Here is a 21,845-nt window from a genome sequence, read left to right as displayed (position 1 = left end):
CTAAGGCACCCCCTTAAGGGGTGATAGGCCATTAAGTTAACCACTCACCTGTAAGTTTAGTTGAAGGGTGAAGTGAAGTTAAATGGCCTTGAAATGGAAGGAGTCTGGTTGCAAGATCTTTGGGAGAGACTCCTCACTCATTTCCCTTAGTGGTGGTCTGGGTTTAATTACCAGGAAACCCAGGTGCTTCGCCCGAAAAATCTTATTTGGAATCGGGTAGTGATCCTACCTGGGCTTGGATACACCAGTTCCTGACACCCTTAAGTTAGGTTAAGAATTTAAATAGGTAACGTTAAATAAAAGTTGTCCAATTTGAACCCAAATACTTGGTTGTTGTGTCTTTTATTCTCATGTCTCTTTATTTTGGGGGTTGGCAGACAAATCGATCACCTCATTTTTTGCTGGAGGAAGGTCCCAGTTAAACTAGAAACTTTCCTATTCTTTTCAATTCTGCACAACAAACATAGCAGAACTAATCAGCAACTAAACATATTGGAGATGTTTGTGGGATTGATTCCACATGATGGAAGTTGTAGTTCACCTTGCACTGAATCATAGAATCATAGAATCAAAGAGTTGGAAGAGACCTCATGGCCATCCAGTCCAACCCCCTGCCAAGAAGCAGGAATATTGCATTCAAACCACCCCTGACAAATGGCCATCCAGCCTCTGCTTAAAAGCTTCCAAAGAAGGAGCCTCCACCACACTCCGGGGCAGAGAGTTCCACTGCTGAACGGCTCTCACAGTCAGGAAGTTCTTCCTAATGTTCAGATGGAATCTCCTCTCTTGTAGTTTGAAGCCATTGTTCCATGTCCTAGTCTCCAAGGAAGCAGAAAACAAGCTTGCTCCCTCCTCCCTGTGGCTTCCTCTCACATATTTATACATGGCTATCATATCTCCTCTCAGCCTTCTCTTCTTCAGGCTAAACATGCCCAGTTCCCTAAGCCGCTCCTCATAGGGCTTGTTCTCCAGACCCTTGATCATTTTAGTCGCCCTCCTCTGGACACATTCCAGCTTGTCAATATCTCTCTTGAATTGTGGTGCCCAGAATTGGACACAATATTCCAGATGTGGTCTAACCAAAGCAGAATAGAGGGGTAGCATTACTTCCTTAGATCTAGACACTATGCTCCTATTGATGCAGGCCAAAATCCCATTGGCTTTTTTTGCTGCCACATCACATTGTTGGCTCATGTTTAACTTGTTGTCCACGAGGACTCCAAGATCTTTTTCACACATACTGCTCTCGAGCCAGGCGTCACCCATTCTGTATCTTTGCATTTCATTTTTTCTGCCAAAGTGGAGTATCTTGCATTTGTCACTGTTGAACTTCATTTTGTTAGTTTTGGCCCATCTCTCTAATCTGTCTAGATCGTTTTGAATTCTGCTCCTGTCCTCTGGACTATTGGCTATCCCTCCCAATTTGGTGTCGTCTGCAAACTTGATGATCATGCCTTCTAGCCCTTCATCTAAGTCATTAATAAAGATGTTGAACAGGACCGGGCCCAGGACGGAACCCTGCGGCACTCCACTTGTCACTTCTTTCCAAGATGAAGAGGAAGCATTAGTGAGCACTCTCTGTGTTCGTCCACTTAAACCTACACTGTGACCTACACTGAGCATTGTGACCCCTACTGACAATGGATCTGCACCAAATTTGGCATGCATACCCAATATGCCAAAATTTGAATACTGGTGGGATTTGAGGGGAATTAACCTTGACATTTGTTAGTTGTAGGTACTGGGATTTATAGTTCATCTGCAATCCAAGAACACTCTGCACCATACTGATGATGGACCTGGACCTAACTTAGCACACAGAACCCCCATGACCAACTGAGCATACTATAGGGATTTGACGGGACTGACCCACCATCGTGAGAATTGTAATTCATTCTGCAGTCAGAGAGCACATTGATAATGCATCCAGAGCAAACTTGCCCAGCATGACAAACTTTAAGTATTAATGAATTTCAGGGGGTTAACCTGGCTTGATGTGTGTTGTAGCATACCCACAACCTTATACATTTTGTAAAATCAAAAAATTACTTCTAATAACCCAGGCAACGCTAGGTAACCAAGCTAGTTTAAAATAAAGAGCAATGGTTAAAAAACCCCAGAGAAGTTAGCTAGCTATAGTCAAGGGAGATACAAACTGAAAACTCTAGAAGTAGACAAATTAGGAAATAATGATGAAACTGTTTCAAAAACCTAAGATTATAGCATATGGATTCTCCAAGGATTTGTACTTGAATGGTAAACAAAAAGGCTTTAAAAATATAAACAAGGCATTTCTACCATGCCAGTCCCTCAAACATATCACCTTGTGGAGGAAAATACTATAAACTGACACAGATTAACTCTAGAATCACAAACATATTCACTAAGTAGCTGCAGTGCTTACAGCCTGTTGAGATCTGATTCTAGGAAGCTGAAAGCTAAATGGCAGCAGCAAACACAAAGGTACTGTTTGTCCCTACATGTACTCTTGTGTTTGCATTTCAGAACATCCTGAAGCAATGGGGAAAATCATTACAGCTGGAAAAATAGCAAGTAAAATTATTTATGGTTGCTAATGTTGTGACTAATTTGTATTGTATTTGAGAACTAGCAGACCTCAAACCAACAAAGGGTTTTCGGTTATGATGGAGGGACATGGATGTTTTCCTCTTTTTATACTGATTAGATTTGTAGAACTAAGTTCCAAAATCAACTTTTAAAATCTGTAATTTATTTTAAGAAGCTTTTTAGTGTCCTATCTTATGGTACCATAATGTTACCACTTTTAAATATAGGAACAAAACTTTGGCAGCATGCAAAAATATACAAATACAGAAGATAATGTTCAGGCTGAGATTTCTTTTTACAGAAACTTGTATTCATTGCAGGCAGCTCTAGCGAACTACCCTCCTTTACTAGATAGATGGGGATGTAATAGAGGTTTTGCCTATATTGGCGCATGAAAGGGTGAGTGGGTTCAATGCACTCTGCAAGCCACACACACACACGTTAGTGGAGCCAGATTAATCTGGTGAAGGACAAGTGACCTTTTTGGCTCACTCTAATTTTGACTGAGAGCAGCACTAGAACAAAAAACCCTACCAAGATAATTATACCATGGCTCAAAAATCTGAACAAACTTTCCTTCTAGATTACAACTAAGTGATTCACTTAACACCAATCCCACGCTTCATTTTGATGTTCTGTCCCTCTTTCACCAAAAAGGATTAGCATTTGTTCCAAACATGGCATAATTCCTTTCTTATTGGAGGCACAACCATTACTGGAAATCAAAAGGTTGAAAAGCAGAATGCATACTCAGTTGTTTTAAAACCTTCTGAACATTCAGAAAAGGATTTACCACCTTAACAAACATGTGCATAAAGAACTGCACATTTGGAATCATCTTTTGCCGAAATCTCCTTGAATGTATCATGGGGTAAGACCTGGCTTCAAAACTCTTATTTCTGATGCACCACATTTGCGTGCTCCAGAAAAAATGTGTCTGGGAGGTATTTTGGAACAATGGATAACTTGTGTGCATTCAGCATGTTTAATTTGGCTCAGATTAATGATATTAAAATTTCCAGGGGTTCTACATGAATTCAGGAAGGGGAAAAACAGAGCTCAGCAAAAAAAAGTTTTTGGGACTACAATTCCCAGAATCCCCCAATCAGCATGGCCCAAATACGATGGTAAGCCTATTTTGAGGTTGGATGGTGTAAATAATATCAATGTGAGGAAATATGCTACACAACACTTATGTTGGATGGCAACACAATATGTAAGCAATTGTGCATGCAAATCTCTATGCACAACTCTGCTTCTGCAACCCTGATGCCCATTCTTGTACTAGTTACAGTTCTTTTAGCTAACAGCATCAAAATATTCATTGCCAGGTTTGCTCACAAAGACTCAGCCATTTAGGGATTCTCTGCCAGAACTGAAAAGTTGCTTCAGAAAGGAAGCTGCGTCCTCAAGGTAGTTTCCTTTCGGTACCTTGGCTATATTTTAATTTGACTGATCATATTACCATTCCATACTATTATTAGCTATTGCAATATTTCCCTGCCAGATGAAGAGCAGACGTAAAGCAACAATTAATTCCTTTCCATGGCCTGGGCTGTTTAGCCAGAGAAGGTATTTAATATACTGCAAAAGCCTGTTGGATGATGTCCATGCCGACACTGCTGGCAAAGGCTGCACTTGAGATTCATCTGTGGGAGAAAAATGAAACCATAAAAGGCCATAACTGAACTCTATGTTACCACTCACAGGGCTTAGAGGTCACTGTAAACCATTCTGCTTTTCACTGGGAAAAACACACACTGTGCAGCTTATATTTCCAAGGGAGGAAAGAGCTGTAATTTAAAGGCACCATTCCATATTGATGCTAATGAATTCTATCTTTAGTATAAACATGGACTCGGATAAGGGAAAACATGTAAGTCATCTCTCTCTCTCTCTCTCTCTCTCTATATATATCCCCCTCGATGGACTGTCACCTTGTCGTGGTGAGGGGGCTTGCGCGTTCCGATGAACCTGTAGGCACAACAACTGGAGTCGTGCACTCCCAGGAGTGGCTGCGGGGGAGGTTCCAGACCAAGCACAGTCCGAAGACCCAAAGACCTCAACGGCGGAGCAGGCGGAGGATAACATGGTACATGTTACAACGGCTGCGAAGGCGGAAGAAGGCTGCAACAGACTGAGAAGCCACGGTCATTGTGTTAAACTACATCACCAGTGGAACCTCACTCTGTGAAGTCTGTGTGTTGATCAGTTGTGCACTGACCTCCACACATTAAAAAAACCCACGCACAGGCGTCTTCCAAGAAAAAAACAAACCAACCAAAGCCCCATGGCGATCAGCGAGTGGCGACGGGGGCAGGACTGTGAAATCTGGAAGCCCTTAGTCACAGACTGGCACATGGGCGGTGGGTACGGACTCAGTCGTTCTACCTCAAGGTCCGAGGCAGTTGAGTAGTTCGGCAGCTGTATCCGCGACTGAGCAGCCCTTTTGAGGACCCACTCTGCTCACCCCACACGGGGAGGGGGCTAGAAAAGGTGCCCTAAACATAGTCTGCCTCACTTATCCCTGACTGGACTGCCGCGTCCAGTGGGGTCACCACCCTGCGGCCAAAAAAGGAAAATGAACTTCGGTACGTGGAACGTACGGACTCTGATGGACAACAGTGGCAGTGAACGCCCCGAACGCAGAACTGCCATCATTGCAAGGGAGCTGGGACGCTTCAACATCGACATAGCAGCCCTTCAGGAGACCCGGAGAGCAGGAGAGGGACAGCTGAAGGAAGAAAAAGGAGGCTACACCTTCTTCTGGAAGGGACTGCCCGAAGAAGACCAAAGACTGCACGGAGTTGGCTTTGCTATCAGGAATGATCTGGTGAAACATCTGACCGAAGTACCCACTGGCATCAACGAACGTCTCTCAACCCTCCGAATCGATCTTGCCAAAAACCAACGGGCAACCATCATAAGTGCCTATGCACCAACACTAGATGCTGACGAAGACATCAAGGAGAAATTCTACTGTCAGCTGGACACCATCCTATCGGGGATACCTAAGGAGGACAAAATCATCCTCCTGGGGGACTTCAATGCAAGAGTCGGGCGAGACTTCGACCTGTGGCCAGGGACCATCGGAAAAGACGGAGTTGGAAACAGCAACTCAAATGGCATCCTGCTTCTCACCAAATGTGCGGAGCACAACCTTGTCATCACCAACATGCTCTTCCGCCAGAAAAACAAGTTCAAGACATCATGGAAGCACCCCCGGTCAAAGCATTGGCACCTCTTAGACTATGTAATCACACGCGCCAGAGACCGCCGTGACGTGCTCCTCACAAGAGCCATGACAGGTGCTGACGACTGCTGGACTGACCACAGGCTAATTCGATCCTCGATGGCTATCAAGATCGCTCCCAAGCGCAGACTCCAAGGAAGGAAGACAAGGCGCAAAATGAACACCCAAGCCCTTCAGGAGCCTTCCAGACGAGCCCATCTCCAAACAGCACTCAAGGACCATCTACCCACAGTACACCCCGAAAATGTTGAGGAACATTGGAACAAACTGAAGACCTCCATCATCCAAGCCTGCGAAGAAACTATTGGATACCAAGCCAAGAAACATCAAGACTGGTTTGATGAAAATGACATCGAGATCCAACAGCTAATTGACAAGAAAAGGAAAGCCTTCCAAACATGGCAGAGAGACATCAACTGTGCTGCTAAGAAAAAGATCTACGCCAGTGCAAAAGCTGAGGTCCAAAGAAGGACAAGAGAACTCAAGAACATCTGGTGGACAAAGAAGGCTGAAGAAATCCAACACCTGGCAGATACCCATAATGCTCAAGGATTTTTCAAAGCCACAAAGGTCATCTATGGGCCAAGAAACCATGGCATACAGCCTCTACGCTCATCAGACGGAACCAAACTCCTGAAGGACCAAAAGTCAATTGCACTACGTTGGAAAGAACACTACCAAAGCCTCCTAAACCGCAGCTCCAGTGTGGCCGAAGAGGTCCTCTCACAAATCCCGCAACAACAAACCAGGGAGGAGCTTGCAGCACTGCCTAGTTTGGAAGAAGTCAGCAATGCCATCAGCCAACAAAAGAACAACAAAGCCAGCGGACCGGATGGGATCCCCGCTGAAATCTTTAAAGAGGGAGGACCTGCGCTGACACACCAACTCCACCAGCTCATAGGAAAAGTGTGGGTGACCGAGAAAATCCCAGCAGACTTCAAGGATGCCACCATCATCACCCTCTTCAAAAAAGGGGAAAGAACAGACTGTGGAAACTATCGAGGTATCTCCCTTCTAACCTCTGCTGGAAAAATCCTCGCAAGAATCCTTGCAAACCGCCTTCTGCCCCTCTCAGAAGACACCCTCCCAGAATCCCAGAACGGCTTCCGCCCCTCCAGAGGAACTGTGGACATGATCTTCACTGCACGACAGCTCCAAGAAAAATGCAGGGAACAAAACCAACCTCTGTACATGGCATTCATCGACCTTGCAAAGGCATTCGACACAGTGAATCGCAGCGCTCTCTGGACCATCCTCCAAAAAATCGGGTGCCCAAGCAAATTTGTGAACATCCTGCGGCTCCTCCACGATGACATGATGGCAACAGTCTTGGACAGCAATGGCTCCCAAAGTGACCCATTTAAAGTGGAATCGGGTGTCAAACAGGGATGTGTTATTGCCCCAACTTTATTCTCCATCTTCATCGCCATGATACTTCACCTTGTTGATGGGAAGCTTCCCACCGGAGTGGAAATCATCTATCGGACAGACGGCAAGCTATTTAACCTCAGCAGACTGAAAGCCAAAACCAAGGTCACAACAACATCTGTTATAGAACTCCAGTATGCTGATGACAATGTCGTCTGTGCGCATACAGAAGAAGATCTACAAGCCACTCTCAACACCTTTGCAGAAGCATACACAAAGCTTGGCCTGTCACTGAACATCGAGAAAACCAAAGTGCTGTTCCAGCAGTCACCAGCCGTCCCCTCTCCAATGCCAGAGATACAGCTTAATGGTGTAACATTAGAAAATGTCGACCATTTCCGCTACCTTGGCAGCCACCTCTCCACCAAAGTCAACATCGACGCCGAAATACAACACCGCCTGAGCTCTGCAAGTGCAGCATTTTCCCGAATGAAGCAGAGAGTGTTTGAGGACCGGGACATCCGTAGGGATACTAAGGTGCTTGTCTATAAAGCTATTGTCCTCCCAACCCTGCTATATGCCTGTGAGACGTGGACTGTCTACAGACGTCACATGCAGCTCCTGGAACGATTCCATCAGCGCTGCCTCCGGAAAATCCTGCAAATCTCCTGGGAAGACAAGCGGACAAACGTCAGCGTGCTGGAGGAAGCAAAGACCACCAGCATTGAAGCGATGGTCCTCCAACATCAACTCCGCTGGACAGGCCACGTTGTCCGGATGCCTGACCACCGTCTCCCAAAACAGTTGCTCTACTCCGAACTCAAGAACGGAAAACGGAATGTTGGTGGACAGGAAAAGAGATTTAAAGATGGGCTCAAAGCCAACCTTAAAAACTCTGGCATAGACACTGAGAACTGGGAGGCCCTGGCCCTTGAGCGCTCCAGCTGGAGGTCAGCTGTGACCAGCAGTGCTGCAGAATTCGAGGAGGCACGAGTGGAGGGTGAAAGAGAGAAACGTGCCAGGAGGAAGGCGCGTCAAGCCAACCCCGACCGGGACCGCCTTCCACCTGGAAACCAATGCCCTCACTGCGGAAGAAGATGCAGAGCAAGAATAGGGCTCCACAGCCACATGCGGACCCACAAGGAAACCCATGATGGAAGACCATCTTACTCGTCCAACGAGGGATCGCCTAAGGAAGAAGATATATATATATATATATATATATATATATATATATATATATATATATAAACACACACACATACACATACATACACACACCCAGAGAGAGCAAGAGAGTGCTTAGGATATTTCTTGCTACAGCTATAAAATTCTATAGTAAACAGAGCTTTTTCCTCATAAAGGAACATATTTCCCCAATATTCAAATTACAGTTAAGTTTGGTACCACATTTCATTCTCCATAAGAGCTTCTGTGTGTCATGTCACTGCAATACTTTGACTGTGTCTCATGCCTCTTCTTTACTTTCTTTTTTCTTTGATGATTAAGAGAAAGTGCTGTTAAAAGTTTTCAGCACAACAATAATGGTTTAAAAGTTGATCTCTGAAAAAAGAAGTTTGAGCTTTCAGGAATGTATATGGTCATGGCCATTTGGGGTCTATGCAAGCATGTGAATGTGTTTCCTGTGAGGGAGAAACTAAGAGGGCAGGACTTTATGGGTAACAGTATATTAAGAACCAGAATACTGTATACCCTGATCTATCTATGTCAGTTGGGTTCTGAGGCTTGGACATCACCACTGGCATTGAAAGGAGTAGATTACTGGATAACAATCAAGGAATGTAGAGCAACCACTTTGGTGACCATTTAGCAATTCTGGCTCCAATAACTATAAACCACATCTAGTCTGCAGATAATTTCAGTTAATGTCAAGGCAATGCAATCTATTCCTCTACTAAAATGGACTGACTATAGGCTTTTGAAAAGAAGTCAAAGGAAAGACATAAAAAATGTTAGATTTCTTCCAAGGGACAAAGATCAAATTATTGGCACTGTTTCAGCCTCCAAATCAGGATGTGGTTAGGGCAGAGCTTGGGAAGTTACATTTTAGAAGAGTGAATACAATGACATGCTGAACCCATCCATTACTGAACAAGGGGAAAAGGATGCCATAGGGCCCAAAGGACCATCTCAACCTTACTCAGTTGTGGATGGCTTCATCATATCATTATACTCACACTTCTAAAATGTACGCTTCAGAATTTTGGATCAAAGTGCTTTTGCATAATAGAGCACAGTGACGAAAATGAACACAAGGCAAACTAACCCAAGTCCTTCACTATTGTTGTTGTTTATTCATTCAGTCACTTCTGACTCTTTGTGAACTCATGGACCAGCCCACGCCAGAGCACCCTGTCAGCCGTCACCACTCCCAGCTCCTTTAGAATCAAGCCAGTCATTTCAAGGATACCATCCATCCATCTTGCCCTTGGTCAGCCCCTCTTCCTTTTTCCTTCCATTTTCCCCAGCATCATTGTCTTCTCCAAGCTTTCCTGTCTTCTCATTATGTGGCCAAAGTACTTCATCTTTGCCTCTAATATCCTTCCCTTCAGTGAGCAGCCGGGCATTATTTCCTGAAGTATGGACTGGTTGGATCTTCTTCAAGGCACTCTCAGAATTTTCCTCCAACACCACTTTTCAAAAGCGTCTATCTTCCTTTAAAAGTTTAAAAGCTAAGCATATGTCTTGTAGGAAGTTACTTCCTGGGACAAAGAGTGATTTTGTTCATTTTACCCAATTTTAGCATCATGAGATGTTCACTTCAAGATAGCATACCCTTCAACTATCTGAAGAACAGTAATAATTAATCCTTTTTAGCCCACTTTTTCAGCTTACATGTTTTTCAAGATTCTCACTCCTCCCAATTCTCCCCTTCATCCTCAATGTACACCAACTGGTCCAAACTGAGTTCAAAATACAAAAGTAACGTGCACTCAGTTAACTCACTGAGGGAGAGGAGAACAGCAGAATCTTGCCTTTTCCAATAGGATCAGGCAAAACCAATTGTGGCAGCCTTTTCTATCCTGTGTGCTCTTCCTCGTTAATATTTTTTGCCATCTTGACTTCAGCTTTATGCTGATTGACCATATGTGTCCAAGTTTTTACCTGGGAAACACTGGAGGGATTGCCCAAATGGACCAAACTGGAATTGTTTAAGTCTATTCACATTCTGGCATACAGCTTAAATTCAGAATGGTTTACGGCAGTGGTTATCAACTTGTGAGTTCCCAGATGTTTTGGCTTTCAACTCCCAGAAATCCTAACTGCTGATAAACTAGATGGGATTTCTGGGAGTTGTAGACCAAAACACTCGGGGACCCAAAGGTTGAGAACCACTGGTTTAAGGTAAATATACCTTAGTGATTCCTCATGCTTTTTGTAGACCCTGGAACTATCTTCTAAGTCTCAGAAACATGATAGTATTCTCCCATTCTGCAATTTGGGGGACAGGAGTTGGGAAAGGGGGCAGATATGGTGAAAACCTAACAACAGCAGACATCATGCTCCTGGACACCAGTTGGATATCTTCTCTTTTGTTGACCAGATCACAAACTGAGATCAAGGAGAGCAATGCTTCCCTACAGTCACTCATGAACCTGATTTTTGTTCTTAAGAGAAGGGACTTTTCTATTGCTGCCTTCATGGCTATTAAAGTAATGAGTGATGGCAAAAGGTAACAAAACAAAATAAATCCAATGAAAAGCATTGACAAGGAAGAAATTAATATTTCCCAAGCTTTCCACTTAAAGTTCTGTCATGGGAAATAAAATCCACTAAAAAAGGATTGTCTATTCAGAATCTGCTTCGTAATTTAGAAAATTGTTTCTTTTTTCTTTTCTTCCAAATGGATGGAAATGAACCTTAAAATGCAAACCTGGTTTTCCCCCCAACAAAAACAGCCTTTCAGCAGAAACAGATGTACTTTTTTACAGTACTTTTTGTCTTTCCTTATACTGCCAGCTATACATCTAACTTCGCAATCTAGGTCTTTATGACCCACAACCTGGCCTTTTTCTCTATTCTGATTCATTTTAGTCACCCAAGATTGTCTGCTTTTCTCTTTGATAAAGTCATTTCCTGGCTAAGGTTAAGTATCTAAATTTCACTATTCCTTTTGTAAACAGAAATGGATAGGGCTAAGATACTCTTTCCCCCTTTTAATAAATTTTCCATTTTTGCTATCTCACTTTTTATATCCAGAATGGGGAAAATGGGACGTAATGGCTCAAAATAAGCAATCAGTTTGTGGACATCTCACTTCATTTCCACAGACACAGAGATTCTATCAAAGGTGTATCTATACAATTTTATCTATTTATTATTTACTGTATTTATACCCTACCCTTCTCACCCCAAAGGGGACTCAGAGCAGCCTTGAAATAGACAACAATTTGCTACCACATAAAACAGACATATAGTAAAAAAAAAACATATACATTAAGAACATAAAATTTAAAAACATACAAATATTAAAACTAATTAAAAACCACACAATCTGAAATTTTGAATTAAAATTTTCTGCCTCTGTGTTTTAATTTGTAAAAAAAGAGGTCAGACCTCCCTTCAAATTGCTATTGTAAACATGAATTTGTAGTTCACGGAGGATTCTGCAATTGCAAGATTCCTGACAGTTTTCCCAATATAGGCAGTTTCTGAGTTACAAACATCTGACTTGCAAATACCTTATAGTTAAGGATGGGTGTGTGTGTGAAACAACAGGAAATGAGAGAAATCTACCCATCAAAAGGGAAATTCACTCCTGGAAGAGTTCTAGAGTTCTTATCATGGGGAAAAGGTGTCTCAACTGAAGCTTTATCATCAATCCTTTCCACAACAAGACACATTTTTCAAAATCCAGTTCTCACAGGGACAGAGAGGAAGGTGAAATCTTCTGATCATGGGCACAGAAAGCAAAACAAACACCAAGGGGTGTTAACCCTTCCCTATGCTATACAAAGTGTTTATATATACTTTGGATAGCATAGGGAAGGGTTAACACCCCTTGGTGTTTGTTTTGCTGACTGTGCCCCTGATCAGAAGATTTCACCTCCCTTTCTGCCCCTGTAAGAGTTACTGGGCTGGAGTTACACTGAAAAAATGTCCCTGTTCTGATTTACATACACATTCAACTTAAGAAGACACCTACAGAACCTATCTTGCTCATTACTTAGGGGCTACCTGTACTACAAAATGTTCAACAACAGCCCATAGATAAATCCACTGTGTGCACTCAAGGACAATTCTGACATCTATAAAGACTTGCCCCAATTCTACAAGTATAAGTTTGTAAATTACTCCAAAAGGTACTCTCAGCAAATAATTTATCCCCAGTTTTCCAATGAGAGCCGTGCCCACTCCTGATACAAAGTTGGTCCCTTTGGTCTAGAGCATTGGTTCTCAACCTGTGGGTCCCCAGATGTTTTGGCCTTCAACTCCCAGAAATCCTAACAGTTGGTAAACCAACTCGGATTTCTGGGAGTTGTAGGACAAAACATTTTGGGACCCACAGGTTGAGAACCACTGGTCTAGAGGGAGAAAAGCAGAAATAAACTGTGCCTTCTGTTTACCATTTGCGTGTCATGTCTACATCTACTTTTCATATTTATTATCCTGTGATAACCAATTACATTTGCTTGCTACATGCTGATAATCCTCTAATAATACAGTAGTAACATTAGATGGCTCAAAATATCCTTTAGAGAAACTCTCTTTAAGCTGGAATTCCCTAATAAAAGTGATCTCATGTATGGATTTAATGGCTATTATTACTTCTTATATAACAGTCAGATGGTCCATTAATTCTAAGTCAAAACTTGAGCTTCTCCTGCATGCCAATTCTTCTCTTTCTGTGAACAAAATACATTTCCCTGGCACCTGTCCATTGATCTTGTGGAAGTTTTCCAAGTTAAAATCAATGGATGCGCACTCATTACCAAACTGATTGTGATTAAATAAACATGCATATAACCAAACTCATAATACAAGTATTTATAGAAAATGCTAAAAGGAAGTGTAGAATTTCTATTGACACTGTAAGTTAAAAATGATATCTCTTTCCAAAATGTGCAAGGGAGCCACCATAGTTGTATTTTCAGATTTCACTTTGTGAAACCTGGCTTCGTCTGACGTATTGATCTATCCTTGTCTTGATTTGCTAACCAGCCAGAAACCGCAACCCATACCCATGTTTGTTTGTTTTAAGGTTTATGGACTCTAGTATAAACCATGGATTATTGAAGGGATTATCGACTATGTGGGTACCAATTTTCACTCCCACACTCCCTATTATCTATGCATAGGACAAATTTCATTTGCACACATTGGGAAGCACACTCGGAATGATATGAAATAGCTACCAGATCCTCATTTGGACTGCTTTAGACAGACTTTTAAAAGCCATGGGATGTAAGGAAGCAAATTAATAATTTTCTGTGTTATCAACTCTGTTGGTGCAAAAAAACCAAAACCTGTTTGAACATCACTATTAAAAAAACATCGAGTTTGAATGCTCTGAGGGAGTGCCAGGGGATTACATTTTACTTGTAGCCAAACTTATAGCCACCTGCCTCCGTCTTACTGGGACATCTACTATCCTTGCTTGCTTTTCTACCTATCCACTTGGGACAGTGGTTGCTAAAATGAGAGTGAGAGAAACAATTAATGGCTTAAGTTTAAAAAACGGGTAACACAAACCATGGTTGATCACATGCTCCTTTTGTATAGCTGAGCAAACATTAGCAAGTGAATCTTTTACAATACTATAGAGAGAAAACATACTTTTCTTTCTGGTTTATATTGTTTAGAGCATTCAGACTTACTGAAGCCAATTGTCTACTGACACACATGGCCTATTGCTGTTACAAGAGCACAAGGATGTTAAATTTAAATTCTAAAGTCAGGTGGTACATATACACATTTTCATATTTATATTATGTTTGATACTAAAAGCTGATGTGGCCTCCTAACTTGGCTTCCCTGAGTTCTAAGCCTAGCCCAAGCATGATCGAAAAGCCTTACATAAGTTACTGAAGTTGCAATTTTTCTCAGGATTGCAACACTTTTGTTGTTTTTAAATCAAAGTTGTATAAACAGCATTTTGCTACAGAGAAGTTATTGTTCTATCATAAATAACTACTGTGAAGGAAGTCAACAACATTTTCAAAACTGAAAGAAGATATAATGAGAAGTATTTTAAAGTCATTATAGTAATTAGCTGAAGAGTCTGGAATAATTCTACTCTTATATGCTTAAATTAGTGTGTAAAGATGCTGGTCAAGTAAAAAAAACACTGGTCAGCTGATAACAGGGTTTTGCTTTTTAACTGAGAACATGTTATTTGCTAATTAGTGTCCTTGGAGATGTTTGCTTTCTTGTAAAGTCATTGATGGAATGTAATTATGTAACACAAAAGCTTGTGTACCCAAAGCCAGAATATACATTAGTTCCAGAAACACAGAAGACAAACATTAAATCATAATCAAGCTTACTTACCTACAATAGTAAGATTAACCTGGGCTTGTCTGCTGCCCTGTTTGTTTTCTACGACTAAAGTATAACATCCGCAGTGTTCATGCTTTGTGGAGGAAATAGTTAGCTTACTGCTATTCTCAGCATTCTCAATTTTGATGTGTTCATTTTCTTGGATCTGCCAAATTAAACAGGCAGATTTAGACAAGTATTCAAAAAGTTACACTACACAAATTAAACCAAAACTATGCATTGCCTGGATCTTATTGTTAGCCTAATCTAGAACAACTCTACTGTAACTCTTGGACTAACACATGAGTTTACTTACCATGTTACCATGGCGATAGATTCACCAGTCCTAAAACTGCTCCTTTATTTTCTCTCATGTTTAGATGCCCCTTCTTTCCTTCCTCTCACTCTCTATGCAGGGACTAAATAAAACAAAAATCCCTTGGTGGCACCAATTTAATTTGTCTTTACTTTTAGTCCTCCTGGGGAGTAACCGCAAGGGGAGAGCAGAGAGCGAGATTTCCCCGACAAGCCTGAGTTACCTGAACCAGCTGGGCTTAAAGAAACTGAACTTCAGCTCCACACAACATATTTAAGTTGCATGTAGTATAGCTATTCATGCTTAGAACACAGAGGTTGTGTTTATATTATTAAAAATATAGTATTCTCCTGCCATTTCTGCAGTTTGAGGAGTAGACGGGATTTCTCATTGTTGGGACTACTGACTTTCCCTTACTTAGGACTTGAATTCCACTTCATTGTAACAGGAGGAAAAGAACCACCGAAGAAAAAAGTATTTTGCACAACTAAGAATTACTTCATACTTACAGCCCAACTAGGGCTGCACCTATAATCTAGAATTAATGCAGTTTTATACCACTTTAACTGCCATGGGTTAATACAATGGAATGAGAGTTGCAGTTTTACAAGGTCTTTAGCTTTCTCTGTTAAACAGTACAAATAATCTTTACCAAACTTCAAATATAAGGGTTTCATGGCATTATGCCATGGCAGTTAAAGTGGTGTCAAACTACATTAATTATAGAGTGTAGATGCAACCTAGGCCTGTAACTTAACACAAAACATGGAGATATGAATATACATATACACACTACAAATGTAATATTTATTTCTGTTTTGATTCGTAAGAAAAGGCAGCAAATGTTTTAGCTGCTCAGACTGGACAAGAGTAAATTAAACTGGACTAGGACCAAAAAAAAGATGAAAATCTTATTCCCTGAGGAACGCAATCCAGTTTTGTAATGTAGAGCTACAAATGTGCTTTGAAACACTTTGCTACAAATTCAAGACGAGAAATACCGCACACAATCTCAAGAAATACAGTTTGCTCCATAAAGGAAGATACTTAATATTAACTGTTCATTGAAAAGCACAATGCGTCCCAAATGAGAAAACAGTAAGAGCTGTAACTTTCCTCCTCTCCGGCACCCCTCAGCCACTTCCTGTGTGATAAGAGTTGGTCAAGCTCAACAAAAGAATTTCATTAAAATTAAGGTTATTTAGTTTGGCTCGTCCTGTCGTACATCTTGAGGCAATAAGAAAAGAAAAACCATGGCGTTCTATGTTGCAAAGTCTGTCTTGGCAGAAGACCATGAATGCTAGCCTCTTGTAGCTGATCCAGTAAGAGGAAAAACAAAGTCACAACATACTGCAAAGGAAATGCAGCTGCATATTTTAATTTTCTTTAGCCATTTTCTGCTTCTGTCTTTGTCATGTCCATTCAGGATACCTGAATACACCTCTATAAATTCCTGATGTGAAACAGGAGAAACCTAAACATCTGTATTATGCACCATTGAAAGACTGTTACTGGGAAATGATGGTACCCAAATCAGAATTCCTTCCCATGGGGTATGTACATTGGAACTTCTGGTAGTCGAAGAACAAATGACCCTGAGGACCAAAGGTTAAGAACAATTGATCTAAATCAGGCATAGGCAAGCTTCGGCCCTCCAGGTGTTTTGGACATCAACTCTCAGAAATCAGCTTACCAGCTGTTAGGAATTGTGGTAGCTGAAGTCCAAAATGTCTGGAGGACCCAAGTTTGCCCATGTCTGATCTAGATCAATTGTTCCCAAACTCTGTTCCTCCAGATGTTTCTAATTTCTACTTCCAGAAATCCTAGGCACCTTACCAGCTGTTAAGAATTGTGGTAGCTGAAGTCCAAAACACCTGGAGGACCAAAGGTTGGGAACCACTAATCAAGTTAATACACTTTTGTGAGATGAATTCATGATTAGTAGACCTTTGGTATCTGGTTGACTACAGTCTGTTGGGATGGTCTGGTGAAGGTACTAATATGTGCTAAGATCACTAAATTCTAGAAAATAATGAGAAGGCTGTTGAAACTAGAACACCACACTGAGTTCCCAACAAGAGACATCACTGTTGATCTAGCACCATTTTTGATTATCTGTTTCCAGTTTAGTGGACAAATTACACAGCCCAACAACAGGTTTATTCCTGGGATTATTTGGGGAGCTGACTCAGAAAATTGGATTGGATAGATGACATCAGCTTTATTTTTTTGCATATAATTATCATGGTTTTCTATGGGCAAGCAGATGGTGACAAGTAGATGGCATATGTTCTGTATCTCAAAAATCTAGAGTAAATTAAAAAAACATTTTTGGAACCAGCAGGTCAAATATACCATGAACTGAGTTAATCTGAGGCACCAAAATATGTATTGACCAGTGTTATATGCTCACGTTTATAGTTTAATCTTACAATATTAAAAAGTTTTCTAAAAAAAGCAGCACATAAAATAATAATTTAAAAAAACTGCAATATCTATCCTGAAGGACAAAAATCAAGAAAAAAAGGCCTGGACAACATGTAGCCTGGTTGATCCAAGTGAGTATCAGAGGTGGCAGTGAAGATGCTTTCAGTATTGCATCAAACCACTAAAGAGGCTTCTAGTTTATTTTTAATTTTGTCTCTCACAGGTATGGCTTTTCCTCATGATCTTAAAAGAAACCACTAGCATTTGGCAAAACAACTGTTAATGGAAATCTGAATTATAATGTTCCAAAAAGCAACTATACAAGTCTCCACCCCAAAGGAGCTTACAATCGGAGCTCTGCTGAGTTAAGTTATTGTAAACATTCTTTCCAAATGCAATTCTCTGTCAGAGATCTAAGATCAGAGGAACATGAAGAAGAATTTCTTCACCTGCTTCCGAAATTTCATCCAGGTACATGTTAAGGGTGAAGTTCCTGCTACTTTGCACAACAGCTCCACTGATTCACCTGCCCGCACTTTTTGGTCTTCTGGAAACTGAACGATTTGTGGGGGAACAGCTGTAAAAAAACAAAAAGGGGTTCTCTTAGTGTGTCAGTGTTTGGCTCAGAGTAAGAATTTATATCCTCTCCATTGCCCACCAATGCAATGCCATAGCCTAGTTGATAAATGAAGTCTAAACCATAAAGCTGCACTATGGGTTGATATGGTTCCTCTTCCTACTCTGTGAGGCTCCTTCCCAACACAGCCCGATAAGCTGTAGATAAGACTTTTGTAGAGACATTAAATGAGAGCTATTACTTCAGCCCAGTGGTTCTCAACCTGTGGGTCCCCAGATTATTTGGCCGTCAACTCCCAGAAATCCTAACAATTGGTATACTGGCTGGGATTTCTGGGAGTTGTAGGCCAAAACACCTGGGGACCCACAGGTTGAGAACCACTGCTTAAGTCAATGTTCCAAAACTACATTTGCAAACATAGTGCCAGAAAAATCTAGGTCATTAAGCCTCCTGTTTCTGAGCTTCCAAAAATCTGTGAAAGCTAGGTAGTTGTGAAGGACTTGTCAAACTGACCATTAAGGCTGTATGAAAGAGAGACAACTGCTGTGTGAAAGAGAGACAAGTTAGCCAGCATTGGATTCAGCATGTGCACATTTATGTGACAGAAGACTCGACACTGGTTGTTGATTTATTTTCTTTACACTGTAATGACAACAACAATGCTGGGCCCAGAATAAGAATTAGTTTCTGAACTGTTATCACATTATTCAAATCTACTTATACTGTGTGGTTAATTGTCAGTAAAACCCATGGTATCTCATAGACAATAAAGCCAATTCCTCTGTGAGACCAGCAGTGGACTGGTTTAGCAAACTGAGTAGGCAAGCAATTTCCCCACCTTAGACCCCACAGTAGGCTTCAACCTCCTAGAACTAAAAGTAACTCTTCCCAAACTCAGTTTTCAGTTCCTGAGAAACCTGAAATTGCTGCTTACTGAGACTTCCAGGAAGCAATTAATTCATCTTTTTTATTAGCCAGAAAAAAGGCCGTCCAGGGAGTTTAGAGGTGATTACATGTTACTCTTTCAGCTAAATAAAGGTAGTATGTTGGTTCCCAGGTGTTTTGGCCTATAACTCCCAGAAATCCCAGCTAGATTACCAGCTGTTAGGATTTCTGGGAGTTGAAGGGCAAAACACCTGGGGACCCACAAGTTGAGAACCACCGCATGCTTTGTTGGAGTGCTTTTTGCTGGAGTCTTTTTTATGGCTCATAAATTAGCCTCCTCACACATAGGTGGTACCTAATTTTCCTACTTGACAGATGCAACTGTCTTTGGGGTTGCAAAGGTCAACAACAAGCTACACAAAATTGGCCGGAAGCTCACTCTGACCCGGGCTGGCTTCGAACTCATGACCTTCTGGTCAGAGTGATCTTAATGCAGCTGACACTCAGCCAGCTGCGCCACAATCCCAGTGCTTTATGGCGCTCTGTAATCTGCCCTGAGTCCCCTCAGGGAGATAGGTGCAGGATAATAATAATAATACAGAATTGTTGTTGTTGTTGTTGTTGTTACTATTACTATTACCTACACAGCAGATAATAATGAATTAATACCTGCTTTGGGCGGAGTCTTTGAAGCCGGTTTCTTCTTTACTGTGGCCTCGCCTAGTAAAAGAGAGAGAGAGATGAAAGTAAGCACTCATTTTTAAAAGCATATTTTGTGATGAACATAATTTCTGTTTCTTCAGGCAAAATGATATGTTACGTTGCTATAAATAATGGATTGCAATCCAGGAAGAAACATCTTGGAGTTAACAAAGTGAACCATGTGATTAACAGAGAAGAGTGAAGTGAGTTTCAGAGTCAAATTATATATTACATTGGAGCTCCCAAAATAATATTGTTTTTGTAAAAAAAATGACAAGCTGCCTTGATTAGGATTAGGGGAAAGAGGGTGAATTTAACCCACCTCCACTACAAGACCCCGAAATGCAATTTGCCTCCCTAAAGCTGCTGCTAGCTACAGAGTGGATAACTTTAAAGAAGTGGTTCCCAACCTGTGGTCCACAAAAACAAAAAGTATGGTCCGTGGCCTAACCATTACTATACTGTTGGCTCAAAACCACGCAGCAACGAGAGCAACTGGTCTCACAAAACCCTCTTATAGTGCCGAGGCAATGGGGATGTCAGGAGGGGAGAGGCTGACTACTCACAAAAGATTACTACTACCACATCAGCTCTAGATTATTAAATATGGTTTTCTATGGGTGAATAGATGACGACTACTGGATGCCTTATGTTTTGTATCAGAAACTAGAGCTGATGTGGTTTATCCATTGCAATGTTCTGAATCAGCACCCCAAATAGCCAAACCAAATCTAAAGTTGACTAAAAACTGATTTGTAAACCTTTTGGTACTAATGTTGGAGAATGGTCCCTGGTCAAAGTGGTCCCCAGTCAAAATTTGTTCCTGGTCAAAAAAAGATTGGGAACCACTGCTTTAAAACATTAGATCAGAGCTTTCCTTTCAACAATTAACAGAAGTTGATGAGGAGGGGATGACATGAGGAGGATAGATCTGGACTCCAGGGACATGTAGTGTTAGAATGATCCTGTATTCCATCTCATGGTTTCAATCCAAATTAAATCCCCTTTGCAGAAACTGTCTTCTGATTGGAACTCCAGTTTTATGTGAAGCTTGGTCATTGGAAGGTTATAACATGTCACAGAACCACAGTCGCAGCTATAAAAGCTTTAGATTATAGACAGCAGTAATGGGGCATAACAGGCTATTGGCCACCTCTCGAGCATTGTTAAATGAAGTGCACCCACTATCGTAAGCAGTAGTTTAAGGCAGCTGTCCAACCCAATTTCATCATTCACTATATTTGTATAGCTTTTTACTCTCCTACAAATCTCTAAAACCACTTAAGGAAGGCAGATGAAACCCATTCCTTGTCACAGGTGGCCCCCAGCTTTCCATATGGGAAAATAGAAATGGAAATGGTGCCCTGCAAACATGGTCATAAATCATACATTTTATTAATGCAATTCTACTATAAGCTTGGCAAACATTAAAAAACCAAACAGTTATAGCACAGTTGCCTGGGTACTTGGTTGTGATGAATATTTTGCTCACAAAAATATTTCCACAAGAACAGGAATTGCCCTTGGTTAATGGCAGTGGCAAGAAGTTCTGAATGAATGTAAGGATGAAAGAACCACGGAGCGTTTGGGAGAATTGAAAGCACAGGCTTAACATAGGACAGTGGTTCTCAACCTGTGGGTCCCCAGAAGTTTTGGCCTTCAGCTCCCAGAAATCCTAACAGCTGGTAAACTGGCTGGGATTTCTGGGAGTTGAAGGCCAAAACACCTGGGAACCCACAGGTTGAGAACCATTGACATAGGACAATGTAGGACAACGAACTGTGTCTACCCCTAGTTTTCCTCTGTCTTTCTAGGACAATTTGATATTAGGCTGACATCTATTTGATTAAATGACTAATAAATAATGAACTTTTCTTTCCAGAAACACTACCATGAGCAGCACTACCTTTCCAAAACAACTACAATCTATAATGTGGAGGAAAATTCTGAACCTGAACTTCTTACTCATCTGCACTGATTTCTTTAAATTATTTGAAATGTTCAGGGCATGAACATGTTGCATTATTTTAGTTATGAGAACATTGTACACTGTATGGAGTGGGTAGGAAGATCCTGTGTAGACTTACAGGCAGAGTTTTGGAACATTTAGACTACAACTTACAGAATCCACTAGTTAGTATAAGACTTGCTGTAAGCTGAAATTCCAAAAAAGTAAAGTTTCCAAGTTATTGGCAGCTATGGAACATTCTTCCATGTCATTTCCATGGCTCAGATGGCTACAGTCCTAT

General features: G+C 41.3%; 1 protein-coding gene across 3 annotated transcripts in view; it reads right to left on the bottom strand.

Annotated features, from left to right (window-relative positions):
• MYLK (myosin light chain kinase) overlaps window positions 1–21,845 on the bottom strand; it is a 250,329-nt gene that overhangs the window by 34,916 nt on the left and 193,568 nt on the right. For all 3 annotated transcript variants that reach the window (XM_060774888.2, XM_060774879.2, XM_060774896.2), the window contains 3 exons: window positions 19,564–19,614; window positions 17,882–18,009; window positions 14,702–14,855 (listed from right to left, as the gene is read on the bottom strand). In XM_060774888.2, the coding sequence (XP_060630871.2) occupies window positions 14,702–14,855; window positions 17,882–18,009; window positions 19,564–19,614 (333 nt within the window). The remainder of the gene's footprint in view (window positions 1–14,701; window positions 14,856–17,881; window positions 18,010–19,563; window positions 19,615–21,845) is intronic.

The sequence above is a fragment of the Anolis sagrei genome, chromosome 1 (assembly GCF_037176765.1).
Source record: "Anolis sagrei isolate rAnoSag1 chromosome 1, rAnoSag1.mat, whole genome shotgun sequence".
In the NCBI taxonomy this organism is placed as follows: Eukaryota; Metazoa; Chordata; class Lepidosauria; order Squamata; family Dactyloidae; genus Anolis; species Anolis sagrei.
This window is presented reverse-complemented; position numbering and strand designations above follow the sequence as displayed.